This window comes from Macrobrachium rosenbergii, chromosome 25, assembly GCF_040412425.1.
Source record: "Macrobrachium rosenbergii isolate ZJJX-2024 chromosome 25, ASM4041242v1, whole genome shotgun sequence".
Classification (NCBI taxonomy): Eukaryota; Metazoa; Arthropoda; class Malacostraca; order Decapoda; family Palaemonidae; genus Macrobrachium; species Macrobrachium rosenbergii.
In genome coordinates, this window is record NC_089765.1 from 28,335,124 (window position 1) to 28,359,651 (window position 24,528).

The window sequence follows — 24,528 nt, forward strand, 5'->3', positions numbered from 1 at the left end:
ATTTAAATTAGCAACAATAACAAAGGTGCAATAACAGATAAATGTCATACACCCAATAATAACGGATTTTGTTTTCAGTTTGTACTAAAACTCAAAAAGTAGAAAAATGGGTAGAACAGCAAAGAAAGTTCTAACGTTACTGCAGAGACACTGATCATTTATATGATGTAGCTTTGTACTCGAAGAAGTATCTATGTCCAGTCAACCACTTAACTGAAAATTTTTGTTCAGTATTAGGTAAAAGGGGTAAAACCTTAGGCCCATACTTTACTTGTTATGATTACTATACAGACACTTATGTTACCAGTCTCTACACATAGTCCAAGACAAGAACATTATATATGGATCTGGCTTTCCAGTATATGTATGCCTTTCATCTCCTTATTTTACATAAGAGGTGAGAAGTACACTATATATATATATATATATATATATATATATATATATATATATGTATATGTATATATATATATATATATATATATATATATATATATATATATATATATTCAAATATATAAATTCAAATGCATAAAATGACACTATAATTTGGTCAGTCATACATAGTGCACTTAGCTTAGGACGATACACGAATATATGAGAATATAATGAATAACTAACACATCATACTGTAACCCAAAATCACATATTTCATATTTACACTTGAATAACAATCACGGATATTCACCTATGACTTTCAAACACCGACGTACTTACCCGAGAAAATAAACCCAGATCAATATTTTTCTCAGTCTGAACACTATATTTATTCAAAGGCCAACGGGACGAGATATTAAAAGTTCTTATCTAGCCAGACAAGAAGAAGAAAGGATACAGAAAGAAGAAGGAAAAAATGGGCGGGAGACTCATTTCCAGAGCGCAGCTGATTCAGTTCATGACACAAGACTGGTAGGTGGGGACCATGTACTTGATGTTGATGTAGGCGTCACGCCCTCCATGCCGTTCCAGAATCTCTAGGGTCTCCTGAATGAGGTCTCCCAGGTTCTCTCGTCTCTGTTGCGAGTAGTCGATCTCATCGCCCGAGTTCACTGTTGGGGAAGAAAGGCTAAGATTGATAAGAAATGATCTTCGTTATGCTTCGATGCACTCAGAACAAATTGCCATGCCTGACTTCACTGGAGTAAAATCAAACCAGAATCCCACCACACACACACACACACACGCACAGACTGTTCCGGAGAGAGGAAAGGACAATAAAATCTTAGAAGAACGAGAACAAGGGTCCAGAACACTGCTTTGCCTTTTTTTTCAAGATTTTTGCTTCATATTTCATTCTGGGTCATTATCTTACAACGATATTATTGCAGTTAATTTACACGCGTCAGTCTTACCGTTTCTGTGCTTGAAAAGATTGAGCGTGGGTAAGATCTGCCTGTAATAAGGGACGAGAGCCTCTCCAACGAGGGGGGCTGAAATCACCAGTTCCTGCAGCACTTTGAGAACGGTGCAGATGACCCGAACGTCACGTGTGTTTAGAGCACCTGTAATTATCCATGTGTTAGAGTAACTTACAAAGCTTTTAAAGTGAGAATACGTGTATCATTAAGTACATGTACCTAGTCAGCATTAGTGTAAGAGCTGAAAGAACTTAGCAGTTATTTTCTTGAATACTATTCCTGTTCACGTGCGCAAGGAGGAATAACACAAAATTTGAGTTAAGCTATGGCTTTAAAGAGAAATGAAATCTGAATCTCAAAATAATTATAATATAAAAATGACATTTTTTTGGTTTTAAAAGTAAGAATATCGAAGGACTCGGAAATGAATCAATAAAAATTATAATTGTAAATTTACCATCTCAATCAAGTAATCTAAGATGACTAAACAATGGAATACAGTTGATATCAAGACATCGATATGAAATAAGATTGGAGGAATAAACCCAGTTCTCATAAAAAAATATGTTAACCTGGTTATTAAGGTCCACAGAAGTCAATGTTCCCTTCTGTTGCAAATCTTTGTATGGCTCCCTCCAAGATTCAATGTCACGCGTCACCCCCGACCACTCACACTACGTTGCTGTTTTTCAATTCTTCTAACTCCGTCTTCTAATTCTTACAACAATGTACTAGAAAGTAAAATCAATTTGGATTTCGTTTGAAGCTGTTTTTTTTATTCTCATGTAGTAATAAAATATACAGGTCTAACGACCAAACTATTAGACTATGAGACACTTCTGACCCCAGTTTTCTAAAAGCCAATCTCTAGGCTATTGGCATTTTTGAAGACAGCTGTCTTCTGAACACCTGTGATTGACAGCTAGCACTGCATTACAAAAGCTGCCTGGCAATTCCGCGCAACACGCAGTAACAGAACTCGCTACTCGTGAAGACAGCACGGGATGTTTTAATTTTGCAACATTTTCTTTCGCGTGCACGTCTGCCTATATTTGTAGTATTGATTATCTGGCTGCAATTACTTCGTTGCTATTCTCTCGGAGTTATTTTAGGCCTTTCCCCGCGATCGTCGTTTGTTTTTATCAATTTATGACATCGCTCATTTGACGTCATCCTTCCCCTCATATCTGTTAAATGCTAAAAATAGTCCCTTTCTCATTCAGCTTCAAAAGAGAATATTTTGAAATTCCGAGTCCATCAGTGACGAAGTTATTGGCAAAGTATAGTATAATCTTATATTTTCAGCATGACGCCGCATCCCTTAATTCAAAGAAAATGGGCGTAAGACTCCTAAAGATTTTTAGGGCTTACTTGTTATGACAATATTGAAATCTAATTTTTTTTTTTATAAATTTGATGGACTGACTGATTGTATGTTATCTGGAGTCAAGCTGTGTGTTAGATGAGGCAATGTTGAAACTAATGGTATAATGTTAATTAAAGATAAAACAACATTAGCTACAGAACAGTTCCTGATGGCTCGGTACAAATTTTTAGGTATATTTATTTACTCCAACGGAAAAACAGTCCAAGTAGACCGAGAAGATCCGCTTTTACCTTATGAATTTGAAAAAGACTAATAACAATGAAAATCTTGAATAGACGAAAATCTCCTGACCCACATGCAATGACAGTCATCTCAAAATTTCTGAAAAAAACATTGGAAGCGATCTTCATCGCATGGGAGCTTTTTTCCTTTTTTTTTGTGATAGAGAGGCCAAATGGTCACAGATGGCTCTGCGCAGATTTCGTTGTCGGTCATGGCCCGAATGAGTTTCGTATTTCAAAGTTCTACCTTCAAAGTTGTATCAGTCATTTACGATCGGACTCGAAGATGAATAAAAACAAAAAGTGTGGGAGGAATTGTTTTAGGAGTGAGGAACTGTTAGGCGGTGAATCAGGGAATGAAGGGTTCACAGAGATCGACCATACGTTGTGTTTTTTTCAGTGAATTCGATCAAGTACAATGAACATCAAATGATTTTCTGCTTGGTTTAATCCAAGGTCACTCCCATCTACCAGAAGTGTCCAGAACCTCCATCACGAAAGTTGACGCTCTTATGAATTATTATCACTATTATTCGGAAGATGAAACCTATTCATACAGAAACAAGCCCACAGGGGCCACTGACTTGAAATTCAAGCTTCCAAAGAATGTGCTGTTCATCAGGAAGAAGTAAGAAGAGGAAAAGGGAAATACGTACGCACTTAGCCCCAGATTCCTGCAGACACTCACTTTTGATAGGCAGGATGAGCTGTGGGATGACCGGAAGGATCTTTTCGCCCCCTCTGCTCAGGAGATCCCTTATGCCGGCTCTGCTGAAGAAGTCGTAGGGGTGACTCGTCTCTCGCAGGCCGTCGAAGAAGAGGGGCAGGTAGTGGTGGTAGTCCAGCTTTTCGATGTCAACCTGAGTCAAAGGAAAGCAAGAGATTCTTATGGCAATCTGACTATATGTCAGGTCAGGAGGTTATGAAGCTTTATTTTATTCTGATACATAATTGGCTCAAAGAATAACAAATTGGAGGACAGATATTTGGTCTCAAAACATGTAAAAACATGGGATCAGTTTTCTATTATATATCACCTTCCTTTTAAACATAAAGGAGTGGTGGTAGTCTAGCTTTTCAATGTCAACCTGAGTCAAAGGAAAGTCAAAGATTCTCATGGCAATCTCACTGTATGTCAGGTCCCGATGTTATAAAACTGTCTTTTCTTCTGATACTTAACAGGCGTAAAGAATAACAAACTGGAGGACAGGCATTTGATGTCAAAACATAAAGGCCTATGAAAACAATGGATCAGTTTACCATTATACATCACTTTCCTTATAAACACAAAGGTATTTTACCTTCACGACCCGAAATATTACCCTAAATATATTTAAAAGTAAATGTAAAATGCTTCTTCTATAAATAAAAGAGAAGTCCCTAAATTTATTTTACTCTCGTGTTCTAAATGGAACCCTAAAACGCCTAGACATCATTGCTCTTTTAATAGAGTAAAACGGTCTGGTTCCCTCGCAGAGTCAATTAAGGGAAAATTGAAGAATGAACGCCAATTTAGGACCACTCTACCTATTACGCCCTCTCAAGACCGCAAGCAAATTGCACACCGTATTGTTTCTCATATTATTAACTGCTCCGAGGGAGCTTGATTGCGAACCGCGCAATCACCAGCTGTTATTTACTGCCTGGGAGCCCGACTATGAGCTGCGCAATCTCCTGCTAATTGGTGGTGCCAGCGGAATAATGACACGTTGCCCTGTGGTCCTCCTAAATGGATCAAACTATGATTCTAATTGGTTAGCTTTTATGCTGGTGTTCCTCGTAGGAGCCACGAGACCAATTACCTAATGACGTTGCATGCTGCTCGGCGTGACGGCTTATTTTGTTAGGAAAATTAAAATCCGCTACAAAAGAGGTCTCCCAGATTACATTGAGAAAATCCATGCTGTAGTCTCGCGTCGAAAAATGGGATTTAACTACGCTTGTCAGAACGACGATGCATTTGTGAGAAATAAATTCGTTTAACCAGCATTATTTTGTTACCAGGGTTCCTAAGCCGGGTAGGATTATATACAGTATAAAGTGAAGTAAAATAAAGTGTTTTTTTTATGAGAACAGGAGCTGGGAGACTTATATGGTTTTAGGGGCAGTTTCAAGACAGATTTCCTTGTCTTAGGCAGTGGCATAGCTGACATTCCATCAGTGGGGGCCGCCTAGATAGGGCCAAGATATTTTTGGGGGTGCCAAAGAAAATTACACAAAACTAATGAACCAATTCTGTAATTAGTAGAATATACTATTCTCGAATATGTATATCCATATGAATGAAGGAAAATTATGGTATTAGTAGTTAGTAAACCTGTATTTGAAATTACAGAGCTTAATTTTCTTAATTTTCAATTCTTACTATATGCAAATGTATCAAATACTGTAAGTGTTAAAACTTAGCTACAAAGGAAATTTCAACTTGGGGCAGTGGGGGCCATGCATCTGAATGGGGGTTCCCCGGGCCGGCCCCTGGCGTCCCCCCCAATAGCGTCGCCACTGGTCTTAGGTGACACAAGGTGGTCCTGACACGTAATACTTTCAGATAGATCGTTTGTTTCCAAACCGATTGACGGAAGTCATTTTGGTGTTGCCTTTTACTTAGTGAGTAGCGTTCAGCTTTCCTGTCTTATAAGATAACTATGTGTTTTTGCCATTTATCCAGGCTTTGCTGTGCCACTTAATCAGTAAGAATATTTATGTCGTTTTAAGGTAAAGGTTCTGGAGAAATTTACACCACTTAGCCATGACGATGCCATTTCCCTGGTACACACGTTTGCCCCTCCGCAAAGTCTGTCATTAAATCCGCTCTGCTATCTTATCTATCTTATCTTCCCTCCATTATATAACCAAGCAATAAAGAGCATCGCAAACAAGACAGCTCTTCCTATCACAGAGGACGAAGCTTGAGAATTTAAAAATTCCTAATCTGCATATTCTAATTTCGTCGTTAAAGCGCTGCTGAAAGAAAAAAAGTTCAAAACATGATCAACAACAGTATCTATTTCCCCTCTGTTTGCGAATTTAAGGGCTTACATCTTTTTGCTTTTATACAAGATCTGCTTCCCCTTAGATCTTTACAAAGATCGTTGTCTACATGGCGTCAGGGTACGCCGAGAATGGTATCAATGGTAGTTTATATCACCGAAGTTGGCATCTCTGTTCAAATTAGACTGCAATGTAAATAAACATACGTATTACCAAAGCCAAGTTTCTTCCTTAATCAACCCTAGTATTTCACTATTAGAAGATGCGTTATATAACAGAGAAAATGGGCATCTCACAATGCATTTATATCTCGTTGAGAAACAAACAACTTTAAATAGAATATTGTATTTGTTAACATCCACAGGTCGCATGTTGATCGTTCTCAACTGATCCAGATTCAGTCATCAAGATCCACGATGGTTTAATGTTCACAAAAACTTCTATAAGTCTTTCCAGATAACTGATACCAGCCAACAGAATATAATCGAGTAACAACTATCCGTATGGCTAGTTCTCATTCGTGGTACTAATCAAGGTATGGAGACTAGAAACCTTAACTTTGGTATTATTCCCAGAGCATCATTATTATGCGGGTATATTTAATTGAACAGAATATAGAGTTTAGGGCAAAGGCCAAGCACTGGAACCTATGAAGTCATTCAGCGCTGGGGAGGAAATTGAGAGTAGGTAGGTCTGAAAGGTGTAACAAGAGGAAAACCTCGCAGTTGCACTATGGCTGTTAGGTACTATAGTAGCTTTGCAACGCATTTTACTATGTATGAATGGAGTTACAGTAAAAGGAATGAAAGGGGTTGCAGCTATGGCCGGAGGGACGCTGCAAAGAACCTTTAGTAATGCCTACAGTACAACGCATGAGATGTGAAATTGTTTCAAGGATTTGATCATTTGATATGAAATGTTCTACGCCTTTTTCACGAGATTATACAAGGATATCTCCGCCATTTCCAGTTCTAATAATGCAATAATTTATCAGGTTTGTGGAAGAACGTTGCAAGTGCCTGCTGCAAACTGCAGGCAGCCTAGGTACAGAGGAGCAATTATCGAGTTGCAGCGATAACAAAGTAATCAACTGGCGGTTACTTAGAGCAGTTTCCCCGCGTACTAACAGAGGGTCTCTGAATCCCCGGACCAGCAATAACGTTCTGCATTAATTCAAACGTTCTTTAATGGGAACTGTCACAAGATCTAAAGCAATGTGAGTTAACGCTACCAGACTAATAGCACTATTCTGAGTGAGTTCAAGCATTCTGTCAACACGGAGTGAATTTCAAGACAGAAAGAAGGCCTTTTGACGGACGGACACTTGTGTCAAGGACACGAATCTAATGGAAAGTAGTACCGAGTACAGAAAAGAAAACTCACGGTTAAACATGCACGCTGAAATTAGCCTCCATGGACCGAGGGGTTAATTGTCCAGATTATTACCTTGTCGGTCATAACCTACTTTTTAGATTAGTTTATGCGCTATTTATTCGCCATTAGGTAATTGTAAAGTTTTTTAATGGCTTACAAAGGAAGAATATAATGTTAATAATTCACGCCAGACTGACAGCTTAAGTGCCTGAAAATATATATTAAGTTCGCTGGAGTTTTCAGAAAGTTATTTTCATGATTAGACTTAGTTATAACTCTTAAAAGTGTATTAAATTTCACTGTTCTTATTATCGATTTCCTTCATGGTAAAGAGACGATTACAATATGAACAAGTAAAAAATGTGCAGAAGTTTCTTCGGCGCAATCGGGTTTTCTGTACAGCGCATAATGCTGTATGAAGCTCACTCACGGCCCATGAAACTCTCAGCCTCGGTCCATGAAACTTTCATCCACGGCCCGGTGGTGGCCTGTGTTGTTGGAACCTATAGTGGTGCTAGACGCACGATCATGGCAACTTTAACCTTAAATAAAATAAAAACTACTGAGGCTAGAGGGCTGCAAATTGGTATGTTTGATGATTGGAGGGTAGATGACAACATGCCAATTTACAGCCCTCTGCTATCAATAGTTTGTTAAGGGAGGACAGAAAAAGTGCGGACGGACAGACAAATAGCCATCTCAGTAGTTTTCTTTTACAGAAAACTAAAAAAGGTCAAACAACAGTTTCTTCATACACTACGTACATAAAAAAGACTCATAACAGCCACACACTTGTCTACGACATTCATTAACAGCAGACATCTCCTCTCTTCTGAATAATCCATTACCTTCAGTTCGAACAAATCAGTCTATCCAATGGGACACATGTCAATGTCAATGGTCTGCTTCGCTCTGGATCAGTAGCTTACCTAACCACGCTGATTTCCTTTAATAACTAAATGCATCTATTAGTCTTATCAGTTTTGAGAACTGGAAGTGGTCTTATCGAAATATCCTCTAAAATAGTGTGACCAGTAACTCCGTTTTAGTTGTATATCTAATAAAAAGCCGTTCGTGCAGGCAAGCTTAAAAGCCCTGGAGTAGAAAGGAGAAAAAGTGGGATCTTTCCTAGATTGTGACCCCAACAAAATTCGGGGGTCGTTATCTAGGACTAATATGTCTTGGGGGTCACTATCTTTCTGATATCTACAGTCTTTTGTTTATGTTTCTACGGTAATCCCCAACGGGCTTGTATTAAGCATGCCGCAAAGGTGGATATGTATCCACCTGGGGGGGTTCATTTTCTAGGAAAGATCCAAAAAGTGTCAGTTTTGTTTGCAAATGCTACAGAGAGCTGTATCACAGTGACACGGATCCAACCTCTATAGACAACTCGCGTGGCCTGAATTTTCTCGGTTAGCGACCGAAATCTCGAAGAAAGTGTGAGCAAATCGATATAATGTCGGCGGTAATTTTGAGAAACCGGTCACCGATGGACGTCGTTCTCGCTTACGTCAGAATACGTCTGGGACACATGTGAGTGATATTAGTATTGCATGAACACATATGAATGGGAAGAGAGTATTTCAGTCTCTCTCTGTTATCAGGACAGTGTCTCAAAATACAGCGTTTCTCACATCAGTCCTTATCATTATCTATAATATATGTAATTTGCTTCACTCTGATCCCACGAGCGTGCTATTAACTAAATATCATACTATCTTATTCCATAACTTCGAATGACTTCTCGGCAACATCAGGTACCGTCAGTCATATTCGTAACTCGGACTATAACTTGTTCAATACCATTAAAACAAACTGATACTTCTGTTAGTTTCACGCAGCTGTTCCTAGTTTTCTTATACCTATTTCATACAGTAAGTGATTAATAGTATTTCACAATGTAGCTATATTTTAAAAGCAATCTTTAGATGTCGATTATGTCGGCGGTCCATGTAGCATCCATGACTTGTCTAGAGGCGTCTATTGCTGGCAATGAATCAACAAAATGTAGTCCCTCAATTAAGGGTAAATAAAATTAGATCTGATTCACTATCAAGTGAGTGTAAAAGACGAAAAGTCTAGTTAACTGACTCATGTGGCGAGCAACTAAGACTACATTCTGTGCATAGTAGCCTAAAAAGGAAAGTTCTCTAGTCTCAAACGCACAATATACTGTACTGGACGCTCGAGCAGTTAACATACTGTAAGCCTGCAGAGACTTGGTCTCCGGGAAAATCCTTGATCGTTACTGGTAAATCCGTCATGGAAAGGAATCGTCAGCACGAGCACCTTACAAATGATCAAATAAAATTCCACTTTGCTGATATGGCTGAGATACTGAAGTTTTAAATAGTGTTTAATCTTTTCAACGGTTTTCATCGAGGTTTAGCAACGTAGTTTAAACAGAAGCGTTCGCTTATTATCAATCATTTCTAGCTGAGCTCTAAATTACATACAAAGTCAGTCACTCAGTGTAAGCGGAGGTATAAAAAATAGGAAAATTAAGGCAAGAAATGTTATCTTAACGATATCTTTAGACTCTTGTATCCAGACAGGAAATCAGAGTTCTCGTAAAGCACGCAAACTAAGGTTTTCGGGGCTCATTAGTATTAATTCTTAACGAAGGTGGAAGAAGTTTACCTTCGCATATCGATTTCGGTTGCCAGTAGGAGTCACGCCACCGCAAGACAGAGAATAATATAAAGGGTTTATATAAAGTAATATAAAATGCATTGGTGTTATAAACAATTGAATCCGCTTGAACAGCTGGCCAATATTTGTCATTACCGGAATTTTACAGTATCTAAATTCATGATACGGCTTTCCACAGATTCCAGTGTAAAACGCCTGAAATGGCATTGAGAGAGAGAGAGAGAGAGAGAGAGAGAGAGAGAGAGAGAGAGAGAGAGAGAGAGAGAGAGAGAGAGAGAGAGAGAGAGAGAAATATATGTACATATATTATCATATCACCGTGACATTTCTGCTCACAAGCATTACACTACAAATGTCGATTAGTGTTCAATGCGCTCTTCCTCAGAAATAACAGCGAAGGGGAATTAAAATTGATAAGTGATTCGTCACCTGGGAGACTCGAACTCTTGACAGTGACAACCTCCTCTGAATTTTTGTCATACACACCATGACATTTTTTACATTCGCAGATGTTAAACTACAAATATCGTTTGATATCTAGTTCACTCTGCCTCGAGAATAACACACACTCAATGGGGAATTACAATTGATAAGCGCTTTGTCACCAGTGGTAAAAAGACACTGTCTGTAGTCGTTTCCCAACCAGTCGGCGGTTCGAATCCCACTACTGACATAAGTGATTACCAATTATAATTCCTCACTGAGTGTATGTAATTCCCGAGGTAGAGTGAATGAATATTAAACCAAAAATTACAGTTTAATATTTGGTGTGTATATATATATATATATATATATATATATATATATATATATATTATATATATATATATATATATATATATATATATATACTATACTACTATATATATATATATGAATGTCTTTTACTGTAATACAACATAAAAAATGAAGATAAAGGCCCTTAAACACTGTTTGAATGTTGCAGCCATATATTTTGTACAGCTTGTTAAGCTGGTGTTTTTATAAATATTTTATCACATCATCGCGACATTTTATATACAAATGTTAAGCTGCAAATGTCGTTTAGTATCCATTCGCGCTACTTCAGGAATATCACCGAAGGGGAATTGTAAGTGATAAATGATTTGGTAGCGAAGTGACTCGAACACCTGACAGTACCCATCGACGACTTCCAGTCGACGTTCTAGACCCTAGAGTCTAGACCACTGGGCTCAAGTAATTTAGTACCTAAGTGACAGCCCAGTGGTCTAGAAAGTCGACTGGAAGTTGTTGATGAGTACTTACGGGTTATATAATCTCGTTGGTCCCGGTTAGCGGCGCTGCCAGCGAGCCTTCTGTGAAGGCATAAGAAGCAGCTAATGCTGAGGGAGTTTTCCGTAAAGGGGGTTCATCCACGACTCAGCACTTAGTGTAGATGTGGCAGAGATTGTTATGTTGTCTCTTCTCGGTAACCATTCTCTCTCGGGCGACCGTTTTATGATGTGAAAATATATGTGTACTTTATGTATAAGCACACGCAAATAAATAAATAAATAAATAAATAAATATATATAACATATATACAGTATATACATATACACATATATATATGTATGCATATATATATATATATATATATATATATATATATATATATATATATATATATATATATATATATATATGAGAGAGATTTGGGATTTTTTTAGCATAAAGCAAATAAAGACGAAGCTGAAGAACTCCATTCATAATAGACAGCTTGAAAGGTCTGAGCGCCAAAGCAGCGTAGGTCGTGAGCTTCAACAGCCGTGGATGTGGCCGAGAATGTTGCCAAGAATCTCCTCCCAGAGACAGTCGTCATTTATGGTGGTATTTTCTAGTCACTCGTGGGTGGATTGAATGCGTTCCTTGTAGGCACTTTTGATAAAGAAATTCGTGCCGCATGTTTGCCATGAATCAATAGTTCCACAAAAAAAGAGGTCAGATGTCATCATCATCATCACAATCATCATCATCGTCTCTAACGTAGCTCGACGCGAAGAGAGGACCTCTAAAATTTCGTTACCTGTGTATTTGTTGGGCCTTATCTTCCACAAGTCTCCACTCACCTTCACCCCGCCTCCCTTCTCTTGGTTCCTTTGCAAGTAGATCTAGGTCCTCGGATTACTCTGGTGCTCACAGGACCCCAGCTGACATACTCTCCCACGGGTTTTGCGAAGGACATACCGAAGCAATCTTCATCTCCATTTCATCACTATCCCATCTACATATGGAACTTCCATATATCTAGTTTCCCTTTTGGTATCATTTATAACTCTTCCCTGTCACCAGACCCCTAATATTCTTCTTAAAGTCTTATCTTCAAATCGACAAAATATTTCAGACATTTTCAGTTTTCTGTAAAAGAAAACTATTGTGCCAGCTTTATTTGTCCGTCCGCACTTTTTCTGTCCGCCCTCAGATCTTAAAAACTACTGACGCTGGAGGGCTGCAAATTGGTATGTTGATCATCCACCTTCCAATCATCAAACATACCAAATTGCAGTCCTGTAGCAACGACATACGACAGGCCACCACCGGGCTGCGGTTTAAGTTTCATGAGCCACGGCTCATACAGCATTACATCGAGACTACCGAAAGATAGATCTATTTTCGGTGGCCTTGATTATACGCTGTACAGAAAACTCGATTGCTGCAAAGAAACCTCGGCGCATTTTTTACGTGCTATTATCATCCCTTGATTCGTGTCCGCGTGGCAACATGCAGGTAGATCGTGCTTGCCTTGTGTCTAATCTTACATTCGTGCGCAGTTTCAGGCTATTTGATTTCCGAATATTGTTCAGCATGCACATTACCTAAGAAGTCTTTTTGATGTTTCAGTATATTCCAGTTTAAGAGAAGCTGGGCTGGCTACACAAAGAAAGCTTTATAACCTCGTGGTGCTTCGAAGATTTCTCACACTCAGTTTTACCCTATCGACCTACCAGTATCTCGTCTAATGAAATATTTACCGTAACATTTCGCCCGCTAGAGGATAGTCGGCCTGAACAAGAGACTAAAAGGGAATCGATCGATAAATAAAAAATCTAATTATTTTATCACTATTCATTACACAGTGACAAAATGGGAATCCTTAGAACCCCACCGTCATATTTTATATTTCTATTATCAAGATATATTTCGGTGTGTATGTTAATGCAACTTTTAATATCAGCGCCAGGAAGGAAACGTTGGCAAAATTTTTTTTAATATACGTGACCCTTTACTTTACAGTAGCTATCTATCTCTCTCTTTACCCTCTCTAGTCTCAGTTGCTTGAATGACAATCTTTCAAACTGAATTGATTATTGCGTTCAAACTAATCGTGAGATTTAAACAAATAAAAAATGCTCATCGTGAGATTTAAACAAATAAAAAATGCTCCAAAGTTTTCTGTACAGCGTATAATGCTGCATGAGCCGTGGCCCATGAAACTTTCGGCCACGGTTCGGTGGTGGCCTGTGTTATTAGCACCTATAGCGTTACCAGACGCATGATCACGGCTAACTTTAACCTTAAATAAAAGAAAAAAAAAAATACAGAGGCTAGAGGGCTGCAACTCGGTATACTTAATCATTGGAGGGTGTATGATCAATGTACCAATTTGCAGCCCTCTAGCCTCAATAGTTTTTTAGATCTGAGGGCGGACAGAAAACAGTGCGGATGGACAGACAAATAGCCAACTCAAGAGTTTTTTTAACAGAAAAGTAAAACCTGGATTGACATCAAAGAATTTATTTATTCCAGCAACTGAGAAAGACCAAAAACGAAAAGTCAAGTAAAGCCAGAGACCTTAATCTCCGGCTGATTGAAAGAGGGCGAACATGCATCGTCTGGTCAGTAAAGCTTCTCACGCCACACCCCACAATCGGTATTTACTGCGTCAGCACAGAGACTCATTGCTCCCAATCAGCAACAGCCCAGGAGGGCTTGCGTGAATACTGCAGTTATTTTGGAGTTGTTTGTAGAGGCAGGAGCCATTTCAAAGGCATGCCCCAGCTACTACTACTACTACTACTTTACTATATTATATAGCACTCGCAGCCCAGTTCTACTTGCTGTTCGAACATTCATCTCAGTGATAGTTGCACTCTCGTACTCCTCACGTAATACAGTTGATATGCTTTGGTTTATGACTGTGTTCTGTGGCCAAAAAGCTCTCTTGAGTTTCTCGTAAGATATATAACGTCAGTATAACGCCGACTAAATCTATAAAAGCAACCTGGTAATTCTGGTGTTCTAACTAAATCGTTATGGCACCCGATCTGCTAATCTTTGATAATTGTTGTTGCAAAGAATGTCTTGCCTTTGCAATCACTCACATCATCATATGGGGAGAGAGAGAGAGAGAGAGAGAGAGAGAGAGAGAACTAAAATGAAGTAGTATACAAGATTATTCTGCAACCAAAAAAAAAAAAAATGTAATGAAAATCACCAAGTCAACAGGAAAGAGCAGCCATGCGTATTTTGGACCCAAGAAATGTAATTACTTGTCATATTACTTTCTCTTGTTAGCCTGTATTTCACTTCACTAACAACAGTCATAAGGTCCCTACAGATAACAATTTTCTCGCCTAATTTATTTAGTCACTCGAAAATAATGATACTGAAAAATTTTGCTGGCAAGAACGCACATTTTCTTCCTTTTAAATCGTTTAAAGGGCAATAGATGATGAACTGCCAAGCTCACAGTTCCCTCACAAGAGAATGCCATGCCTTAGAATGGAACAGAATATTAAATTTTGGCCAGACCAAGCACCGGGACCTATGAGGCCATTCAGCGCTGAAAAGGAAATTGAGAGTATAGGAAGGTCTGAAAGATGTAACGGGAGGCAAACCTCGCAGTTGCACTATGAAACAATTGTTAGGAGAGGGTGGATAACAAGATAGAAGAAAGAATATGAATGGAGGTACAATAACAGGAACGAAAGGGGTTGCAGCTACGGGTCGAAGGGACGCCGCAAGAACCGCCAGTAATGTCTACACTGCACTGACAGTACTAGCCCAAGTAACCACCTGAGGGGCGAATTCACCTACCTTCCACCGCAGGGTGTGTCCGTGGTGATCGTGGTGCAAGGTCACAGGAACGTCACCCCTCTCGTACATTCTCCTGAAGGTGGTCGGCGAGGAAGGGCGGGGCCGGAAGACACCTAATTTTGGGGGGCCCGCCACCACAGCGCCCTTCATGCGAGATGCAGGAGTGAAGGCCTCCACGGTGCGGGTCGTCGAGCACGAAGACACGGCGGAGCTGATGGACCTTCGGCTTGCCCTCCGGAGCTTGGGCGAAAGGTGGAAGGATTGACGGTATATGTTAACGATTACAGAGCATCAAGTAAATAATAACTGACTGATTAAATTTCTGCACGAATCGGATATAGAAAATGACTTCCATGTTCGATTCATTTCTTTCGTGCTAGAGTACTCACAAAATTTTTAGTGTAACCTTTTAATATCTTGTGGAATGAAAATATAGATTTTTATTTTTGATTTTTTACACATGCGGTTATTGTAAATAAAATCACCAGAAAAGTTTTCTACCTAGAATGTGTATTTTTTAAGAAGAGGATTTAGGGGAATTCCTAAATACTCTCATACTGAGAAGGGTATGACGTAAAGGAAGCCAGATAATCCCACATTTTGGAATTAAACAGTAATAACTGAGTCACCTTACCTCGTCCATTTTGGCTGAATGAAATCGCCTTCTGCCCACGCCATGGATGCCCCAGTCACTGCCTCTTCTAGATTTGGCAGGGGCCAACTGCCATCATCTCTCCACTCGTGAAACTCTGACGGGCCGTTGAATTCGGGCGGGAGGGGGGCGGTTGGCTCCGCGAGCGCTCGCGGTAAGTACCCCGACGCTCGGCGGAACTCAGGTGTTTAACTGAAGTCATGGTGCCGGTAGTTTAGTATTCAGTTGAGGATAAATATGCATTCGACTGAGTGACATGGTGACTGCGTCGCTTCCCACAAGAATCTTGCGAATAACGTCTTTTCTTCCGTTATTTCATTTGATTAAACGTGAAGGGACGTCATAAGCTGCCTGTCTTGACATCAGTGATATCTAATACAGTGTTCATTAGAGAAACATTATTTTATGCACCTGAAAAAAAGATTATGCCTCTAGTTATATATCAGCATTTGTTTTAGGAACGAACAGATGATTAAATTAAGTCGTGTGCCTGCCTGTCATAGAGTTCGCATTTTATTTCTTTTCAAAAGAAGTATTACTCACATCGTTATTTTTCCTATATGATCAGAATTCCTTCGGATGTGTTAATCGTAACTATGATGTCCATAACTTCTCATAAATTCATTGTTTTGAGGTGCGTCCACACGGCAGTAAAACATCCCTTAAACACACGTCGGTTTATTGGTGGTCCTAGATGATTAAGTTAAACCACGTGTTCTGCCTGTCTTTATGTGATTATCCAGCATTAACTAAAGGTTCTTTATCCAATTACGGAAGATGACTTGTTTTCGACCTGTTTGTGGTATGTGCGATAAGTTGCCGACACGTGTTTATGGCAAGTTTAACTGTGGTGTGAACGGACCCCTAATTAGTTAAGTATACCTTAGTTTAACCAGACCACTGAGCTGATTAACAGCTCTCCTAGGGCTGGCCCGAAGGATTAGACTTACTTTACGTGACTAAGAACCAATTGGTTACCTAGCAACTGGACCTACAGCTTATTGTGGAATCCGAACCACATTATACCGAGAAATGAATTTCTGTTACCAGAAATAAATTCCTCTAATTCTTCATTGGCCGGTCGGAGACTCGAGCTCGGGCCTAGCAGAGTGCTAGCCGAGAACTCTACCGACCCGTCCAACGAGGAACTACGGACCATAACGACAACATTGATTACAGCTTCCGTCATTATTGCAGAAAGTGGATGTGCTCTCGTGATGACAATTCAAATTATAGTTTCCCTGCAAATTTTTGTGTATTAGATTATGTCGATCGTTATCATACGGAATAAAAATTGAATATTTCATTCATCTATAGTCTAGTGATAAAAGTAGTAACAAGATTATCAATCAGATAGCAATGCTTACGGGTGGAAGTAAATGAAGATTGACAAAAGCCTAACTGGCGCGTCAGCATCAACCAGCTTTTAACTTTTAATAATTCTCCTGGGTCTAGGTCTCACAAAGATTTGAAGTAACTTGAGTGTCCATTCTTCTTGACAGCTTGCATTATTTATCTTTGTTCTTACTCAGTCTTTTCCTTTAGTGTAAAAGTAGTTAACAGGTAACAGCCATAATCCTGCATTTTATAAAACTATATATCTGGTCCGTTAAATAAAATAAGATGAAAAAAGAGCGTTTTTAAGCAGATAAATCCTTTTCCCTTCCAGTCCAAGAGACTGGCTTGAAAACTCATCACCACCTGAGAAAACTTCACTATTTGCAAGTTATAAGATTTCTCAGGATAAAAGTTGGCGATGAGACTAGCATCTGCAACGTTTCCTATCGCAAGTGACATTTATGTTAAAAGACACTATCTCACTGATTCGGATACATGTCTGATGTGTATGGACCTAAAATTCAGTCGATATTCAGGTACTCTTCTGAAGATAATCAAATATCATTTCGAATTTGCGAGGCAGCAGTGGTTCAAAACCGGTAAGTGGAAAACTATGAAACTTACTTTTCTATTAAAAAATGAGCAATCGCAATTTGGAAAAACCATCGTCTAAATCTGTAAGTTGAATTACTTTTAGCTAGCGATGATGGGGAAGCATTTCCAACCAAATTCCACGTTTTAATCACATGAATCAAATGGGCTTCAAGAAACTAACATTGTAGGCTTATGGCCAAATTCAAAAGTTCTCGGCAAACCACAACGACGCAAAAATAGTCATCTTACGTTAAAACTGGTACCTTGGCATCACTGTGAACGCATGTACACAAGCCAATCTTCAAGAAATTGACCAGCACCTCTGTTCTGAAACACTGACCAACGCTCACTGTCTTCCGAATATATTGACGTAGATTATCAACAGGTTCCGCTGGCCAAAGTTGTTTTTGCGCGTCGTCATGGCAACAGGGACGGAGGGCCCTCTGGCTGGCTGCTGACCCTCGCTCAATCGGGAGTGCACCAGATTTTCTTTGACTTTTTCTCAAAATAATCCGATCTACTTTACCAGACGAATATATCACTTCAGAAATAAATATCTGGATTGGAGTGAAGGCCGATTCATCTCTCTTTCAGTGATGTTATCTGAATATGAATTCTTTCTTCTTCGCATAAATTATCACGGTTTATTTCTTACAAAATAGAAAAAAACTTTCTCCTTCAAGAGCTGGTACATCTCACAGACAATTTAGTAGTGACGTTCTCTGCTAACTCCCACTTGAATATAGCTCCAACCCCCATCCCCTCAAAAAAATAAATATTCGTGATATTTATCCGGTGTTTGCGTGCCTTGGTGATAAGCAGGAACTTGGTTTTATGAAGTTTCTCCCGTGTACGAAAGTCATTAAGGTTGGCCCATATTTCTGCCATGCCCTTCACACTTTTACCCCGTAATGCATAAACATGGCTTGCTAGTTTAATAAAAAATTATAATTATGGTGATAGGGACCAGCGATTATGATCATGTCAACATACGGCCTGGTTAATATTAGAAAAAGTAATATAGAGGTTATGTAAGTGAGTGAGCTCAAGTACTATTGAGGAAAATAAAGGAATCTTTGTATTACGTTCATTCCTTCTGAGGTAACGCCAGTAAGAGGATATACAATGTTGATCTATAATTGATACATTTTGTGTCATTTCACTCTGTGGAAGAATATTTTTAAAAGCAGAAAGAATGATAACTCTTATCATTATCTCACTAATGATTCAAAAATAGTTTTTCATAATCTTTACGTTTATCTGAGGATACTAATAGGACTGGTAGTGTTTACAACAATAATTAGTGAGTTTAGGGGAGAGGATTTTAATCTTAATAAGCAAATGCAAATAGATAAGTGACAATTTACAATACAGAAAGTTTGCCAGTTCACACTAGCCAGATTCTTTGTTTCTCGTAGGAGTACAGATTCCAGATGTCCACACTGGGTCTCTTTTACCCTTCAACACCTATACCACCCTTAGCGGGCCACATCACGGCAAACTTGACCCACCCCAGAAACAACTGACCTTCCATCTTTAACAGGGGAAGGGTTAAACTTCTTCATCTTCACAAAGCCATTTTGACAATTTTCCTAACTGTTTATTTCAGTCAGTCTTTTATTAGGATAACGCTGATAACAACCTCGCATGTTCCCTACAGAGATTGGTGAATTGACGCTAGTTACTGCAGTTCATGTAACGATAAAATCAGGATCATTACTGGCTCATTCTTTTCATTTCCATTCGATATTCGATTGTAATGCTCACTTAACGGTTCCGGAATATTGCAGTATATTCATTCCCTCTCATGCTTGCAGTCTATGCATGCTCGTACTCCACTCCAGACTGGAACTATCTGTTCTATGTTTACCACTTATCCTTGCCAAATATTTATCAGGTTTATTATCAATGTCCTTTTTTCATTTTGTGCCCTTGTTCTTCACGTCAATGCACTTCTTATTTATTATGTGGTCAATTCCTTTCTAACTGTTTCAAGTTTCAGACTGGAACTATCTGTTCTATGTTTACCACTTATCCTTGCCAAATATTTATCAGGTTTATTATCAATGTAATTTTTTCATTTTGTGCCCTTGTTCTTCACGTCAATGCACTTCTTCTCTATGTGGTCAATTCCTTTCTAACTGTTTCAAGTTTCAGCTTGAAAATGGAGTAAAGGACCGATAGTTTCCTTTAGAATGGAAGGATTGACAATTCAAAGAAAAATTTCAATCGATTACAATTTGATGTATCATACGAAGTAGGCCTATATGTGATACAAGCTTTCGTATTCTGTGGGAAATTTGAAAAAAAAATTAAAATCTGACAACAGACAATAACTCTTACAGTCAACCAGATGTAGGCAATGCCTAACCGTGAATTTATGATCACGAAGTAAAAGTGCGCAAGAAAAGCAACTCACCCATAATAATATCCATTACAAAAACATCCTGACATGTTGACCAAGCCGTGTGTTCAGGGAGTGGCACTGGCGTGGTAATCCACAAAGTCAGTAATAAAATATCGGTGGGCAAAAATAAAAGTTATACCTTATCACAAGGAGGCCATGGATCAATATCAGAAGAAGAAACGCTAAGTGGAATATTTTTTTTATGAGGTCATGAATTACAGATATGAGGGGGGATTATTTGATTGATGATATGACCGAAGCTGAAGAAGACTTGACAGTACTCATGGATGAATTCACAGTTTTTGAAGATGAATTATATGATGGAATCATTGCAGAAATGAGTTTAGCTGAAACTGAAGTGACACTTCGTATACTAACCAAACTGTTTAGCAGAATATAGCATGAGGAAACAAAGCCTGATGACTGGAAATTAGAAGTCACAGTTGACGTATCACAGGAAGGTGAATCTACTGAATGTAGTAACGAAAGAGACATTGCACTGGCATCGGTTGTAATGAAAATATTCAGAATGCTTATTCTAAATAGACGGAAGAAAGAAATGAATGAAAAGTTTAGGGATGAACAAGCTGGTTTAGAAAGACAGCCATTGCAAAAATCAAATATTTGATCACGAGAGAAAAAATATATCTTAGTTTAACCAGATCACGAGAGTTTTTGATAGTGTCCACAGACCAATATTATGGAATGTATTACGCCACTTTGACATTCTTTAAAATCAAACATGTAAAACTAAATGAAATGATCCAAGAAAGAATTTGCAAAGGAAATGTTGATGCGCTGTTGCAAATGAATTTGCAGTAAACACTAGGGTGCGGCAAGGGAATGTTATATCACCTTTGTTTTTGTCCCTCTCGCAGATTATATAATGAAAAAGCGGTCGGAGTTAAAGAGAAAGTTCAGACTGGCGTAACAACAGAAACTTCACAGAATACCGCGACAGCACTTTTTAATCAGCAGAAAAACCAAGATTTACCGACTGAATGCATCTAGAACGATGGAACACTCGCACACACACCAAAAAATCTAAGAAAAACAGAGGCAATGAGAACATACACGCAAAAGAATGAAATAACATTAAATGGAGAAGGGATAAATGAGGCTGAATCTTTCAAATATTTAAGAACGATGAAATTCAGTGCAGGTTCTTTTGGGATGGAATTTAGGGAAGAACTTAAAAAAAGCAAATCAAACAACGGGCAGGCTGAATGAGATCTGGAAATCAAACGGACTGAAATGACATACAGAAGAAAGATCAGACATACGTAAGGTACCATCAATATTACCACACGGACATGAATCGTCGAATAACAATGAAACTACAAATCGCAACCTTCCATTGGAATTTAACTCAGGACCTTCCTTTACTGAAAGGCAAGGGTTCGAGCAACCCACTTACGCCAGAGACCACGAGACGGTGCATTTACGACACACCGGTTACTTAGTACGGGACCTACATTGGCCAAGATCGAACCGTTATAGCGAGAAATGCATTTCTATCACCAGAAATAAATTCCTCTAATTCTTCATTAGCCGGCCGGAGACTCGAACTCGGGCCTGATAGCATGGACAATGGCACCTCATAGCTGCAAGCTACAATTAGCACTCACATACGCTTTCCTAGGTAGAATGCCCCACTTTAAATTACCAGTTACATGCCATATGAATTATTTACGACGAAGGGAGATGATGAAATTCAAATACCACGTAGAAAGCTGCATAATGGTCGATTCATATTTACCTTTGCCCATTTGCGTTCAAATATGAGTGAACACGTAATTTAAGAATATGATATATAATATGATTTTTATATTGTCTTACTATTTGTACTTAAAACAATTTTGCTGGTTTACTAAGGTCTTAATTGTTCTTTTTCCTATATTTCTTCAGCTTAGCGATAAAATTTAAATGGAGTTTTCAAAATTTGTATCAATTTTGCAGGTTGTAAATGTATAATTTTACGTTCAGAATAAAAGCTTCAAGTTCACCACAGGTCTATTTTTTTCATTTTGTGGCTACTGTAACAACGAAATTAGTCAATAATATTTTTAATAATAACAGAATATCAAGACTTGTTTTAAAAAAGTATCAATTTATCAAATGACAATGAATGGCAGTAAACAATATACACTGAAAATACAATGAACATTCTCAATTCCAAGAAAATAAAATCCTTGCATGCTACAAGATATATATCAGTATACATACTTATGACAACACTTTTGTGTTATATATTATGTTATCTATTGGCAAAGACTGTCAACAGGCAATACACATTGAATGAATATAAACAAGGGATCGCATGAAAAATAATCACTCGGGGGTCTTCGACAGCAAGCATTCTCATTTACAGTTAACCACCTTCTACTTTCATCTGAAAGGTGTGTGCATACATTAACGCAAAAGCCAAAATACTTGCAGATTCAAAGACGTTTAGTTCATAAAGCTTATTATGAAGTTTATATGTCAAATAATTGACAAAAATGTTGACAAATACTTTTGCATTGCTCAGCATTACTGTTTTGTAAGCACGCTGCCATGAATATTCACTTGACAGGGCATCGTTCTAAGAAATTTTGTCATATGATGCGACTACTTTAGTACTATTATAGTTGGCATTGTTGTTACTATATATATAACTAATATTATTTTTTGTCCAGTCTGAAAATGTTCGGACTGCCAGAAATCGTCATGAGGTCACATACATACCCTCTCCAAGCTGAATTGAAATTATATTTAACACATTCATCCACTTTAGTTTGGTAAAATCAACATATTCGCCTTTCTTTGGTTTTCGACTTGGAAAAGCCACAGTCCTTTTTCCAAAATGGCGGCTGATAAAGCGCCTTTTCTAGGGTCTGCCTAAACCTCTTGTCTTGAAAAAAATTTTTCATAGAAAAACATAAGTCCAATCCACCTCAGTAATTTGGCCGCCATTTTGATTGTGTGTGTAACTGGAGCTGCAGTGAAAGCAACGTTTTGTAAACAAACATGCTCTGAGTGCACTGCAACCCACTGTGGGGCCAACAGTTTGTCTTTATGCTGGAACACAACAAACTGCCGATGTTTATTTATTTGACAGCTGTTAAGATATATGTGTGTGTATTAACAATCCAGTTGCTTGTGTCCCGGCCATATAAAGGGTTCTACCAATACAAATGAAATGCTTAAGATACAATTAACACATTTTTTTCACATATTGTGTAATAAATAACAGGCCTAAGCGTTGCCAAGTTCTGTAACAAAGACACAAGATTTCGCTCCCCTCTCCAGCAAATGTGAACAAAGATTAGGAAAAGATAAAAATTTTGTTGATGATTCTCATTGAAAAAAAAAACAAAAAAACACAGTAATGCAAATTTATACTTTAAAAAGTTGGTACTACAAAAGGATGATCACTTTTAAGCAGCTGTACGAGAAATCTTACTAACTCTGCAAATTACATGAAAGCACAAAGGGAATAATGAGAAACTGAACTATCATTGTTGATACAAAAATATTTGCGCGATTATCAGAAAAAACGAAACATTAAAAGGACGAAATTAACTAAGTAATCTGAAAAGACTAAACACTTGTAGCCAAACTGCCATACTATCATAACGTCTAGTTAGACCAATTTGTTAATATAATAATGATCCGAATGAGAAGGAAGACACCGTACTGATAAACGCACATTCATATATATATATATATATATATATATATATAATATATATATATATTATATATATATACATATATATATATATATATATATATATATATATATATATATATATATATATATATATATATATATATATAAACAAACTATTGAAATATAAAGCAAAACACTACTTGAAGCAACGTCTGGCAGCCAGCTTTGTTTCATTGTTCACCGTCATTCAAAAATGAAGGAAAACAAATGCATTATCAGACGACATGAAGGTGCTTGAGATGGCGATTAAATCTGGTAGAAGCAACTACGCTTTCCGATCCATTGGATTAAGCTGCTTTGGGCGTGGTCAGTAACTGGATGGGTGACCGCCACTGAATCCCTGTCTTATGCTCTCTCTCGCGCTTTTTAATAGGGTTCTTTTGTTTCATTATGAGAACCTATTGCATATATGTATGTATATTCACAAATAATTTCTAAAATAAAGAATTAAAGAAAAAACTGACGTGCGTGGTGAGAATCGACCATGAAGTCGGCCTTCATGAGCAGGATTCGAGTCCATGACAAACGTCAGTTTTTTATTCTTCATTCTATAAACGTTTACGTGTATATTTACATATAATAATAATATATATATATATATATATATATATATATACATATATATATATATATATATATATATATATATATATATATATATAAAAAATTCTGATAATGAAACAAAAGAACCCGTTTAAAAACCGAGAGAGAGCAGAAGACAAGGATTCGGTGGCGGTCACCCATCCAGTTACTGACCACACTCGTGTCATCTTAAAACGCCATTTATGTCGCAAAATTA

General features: G+C 38.1%; 1 protein-coding gene across 1 annotated transcript; it reads right to left on the reverse strand.

The window, feature by feature from the left end:
* Positions 1-499: 499 nt before the first annotated feature.
* On the reverse strand, positions 500-17,939 carry LOC136852144 (parkin coregulated gene protein homolog). Its single transcript, XM_067126591.1, is given in 7 exon segments — positions 500-1,049; positions 1,353-1,502; positions 3,655-3,826; positions 15,024-15,263; positions 15,658-15,738; positions 15,740-16,086; positions 17,857-17,939. Coding segments are annotated over 6 exon segments (942 nt in total). The 5' UTR covers positions 15,878-16,086; positions 17,857-17,939; the 3' UTR covers positions 500-888.
* Positions 17,940-24,528: the final 6,589 nt, after the last annotated feature.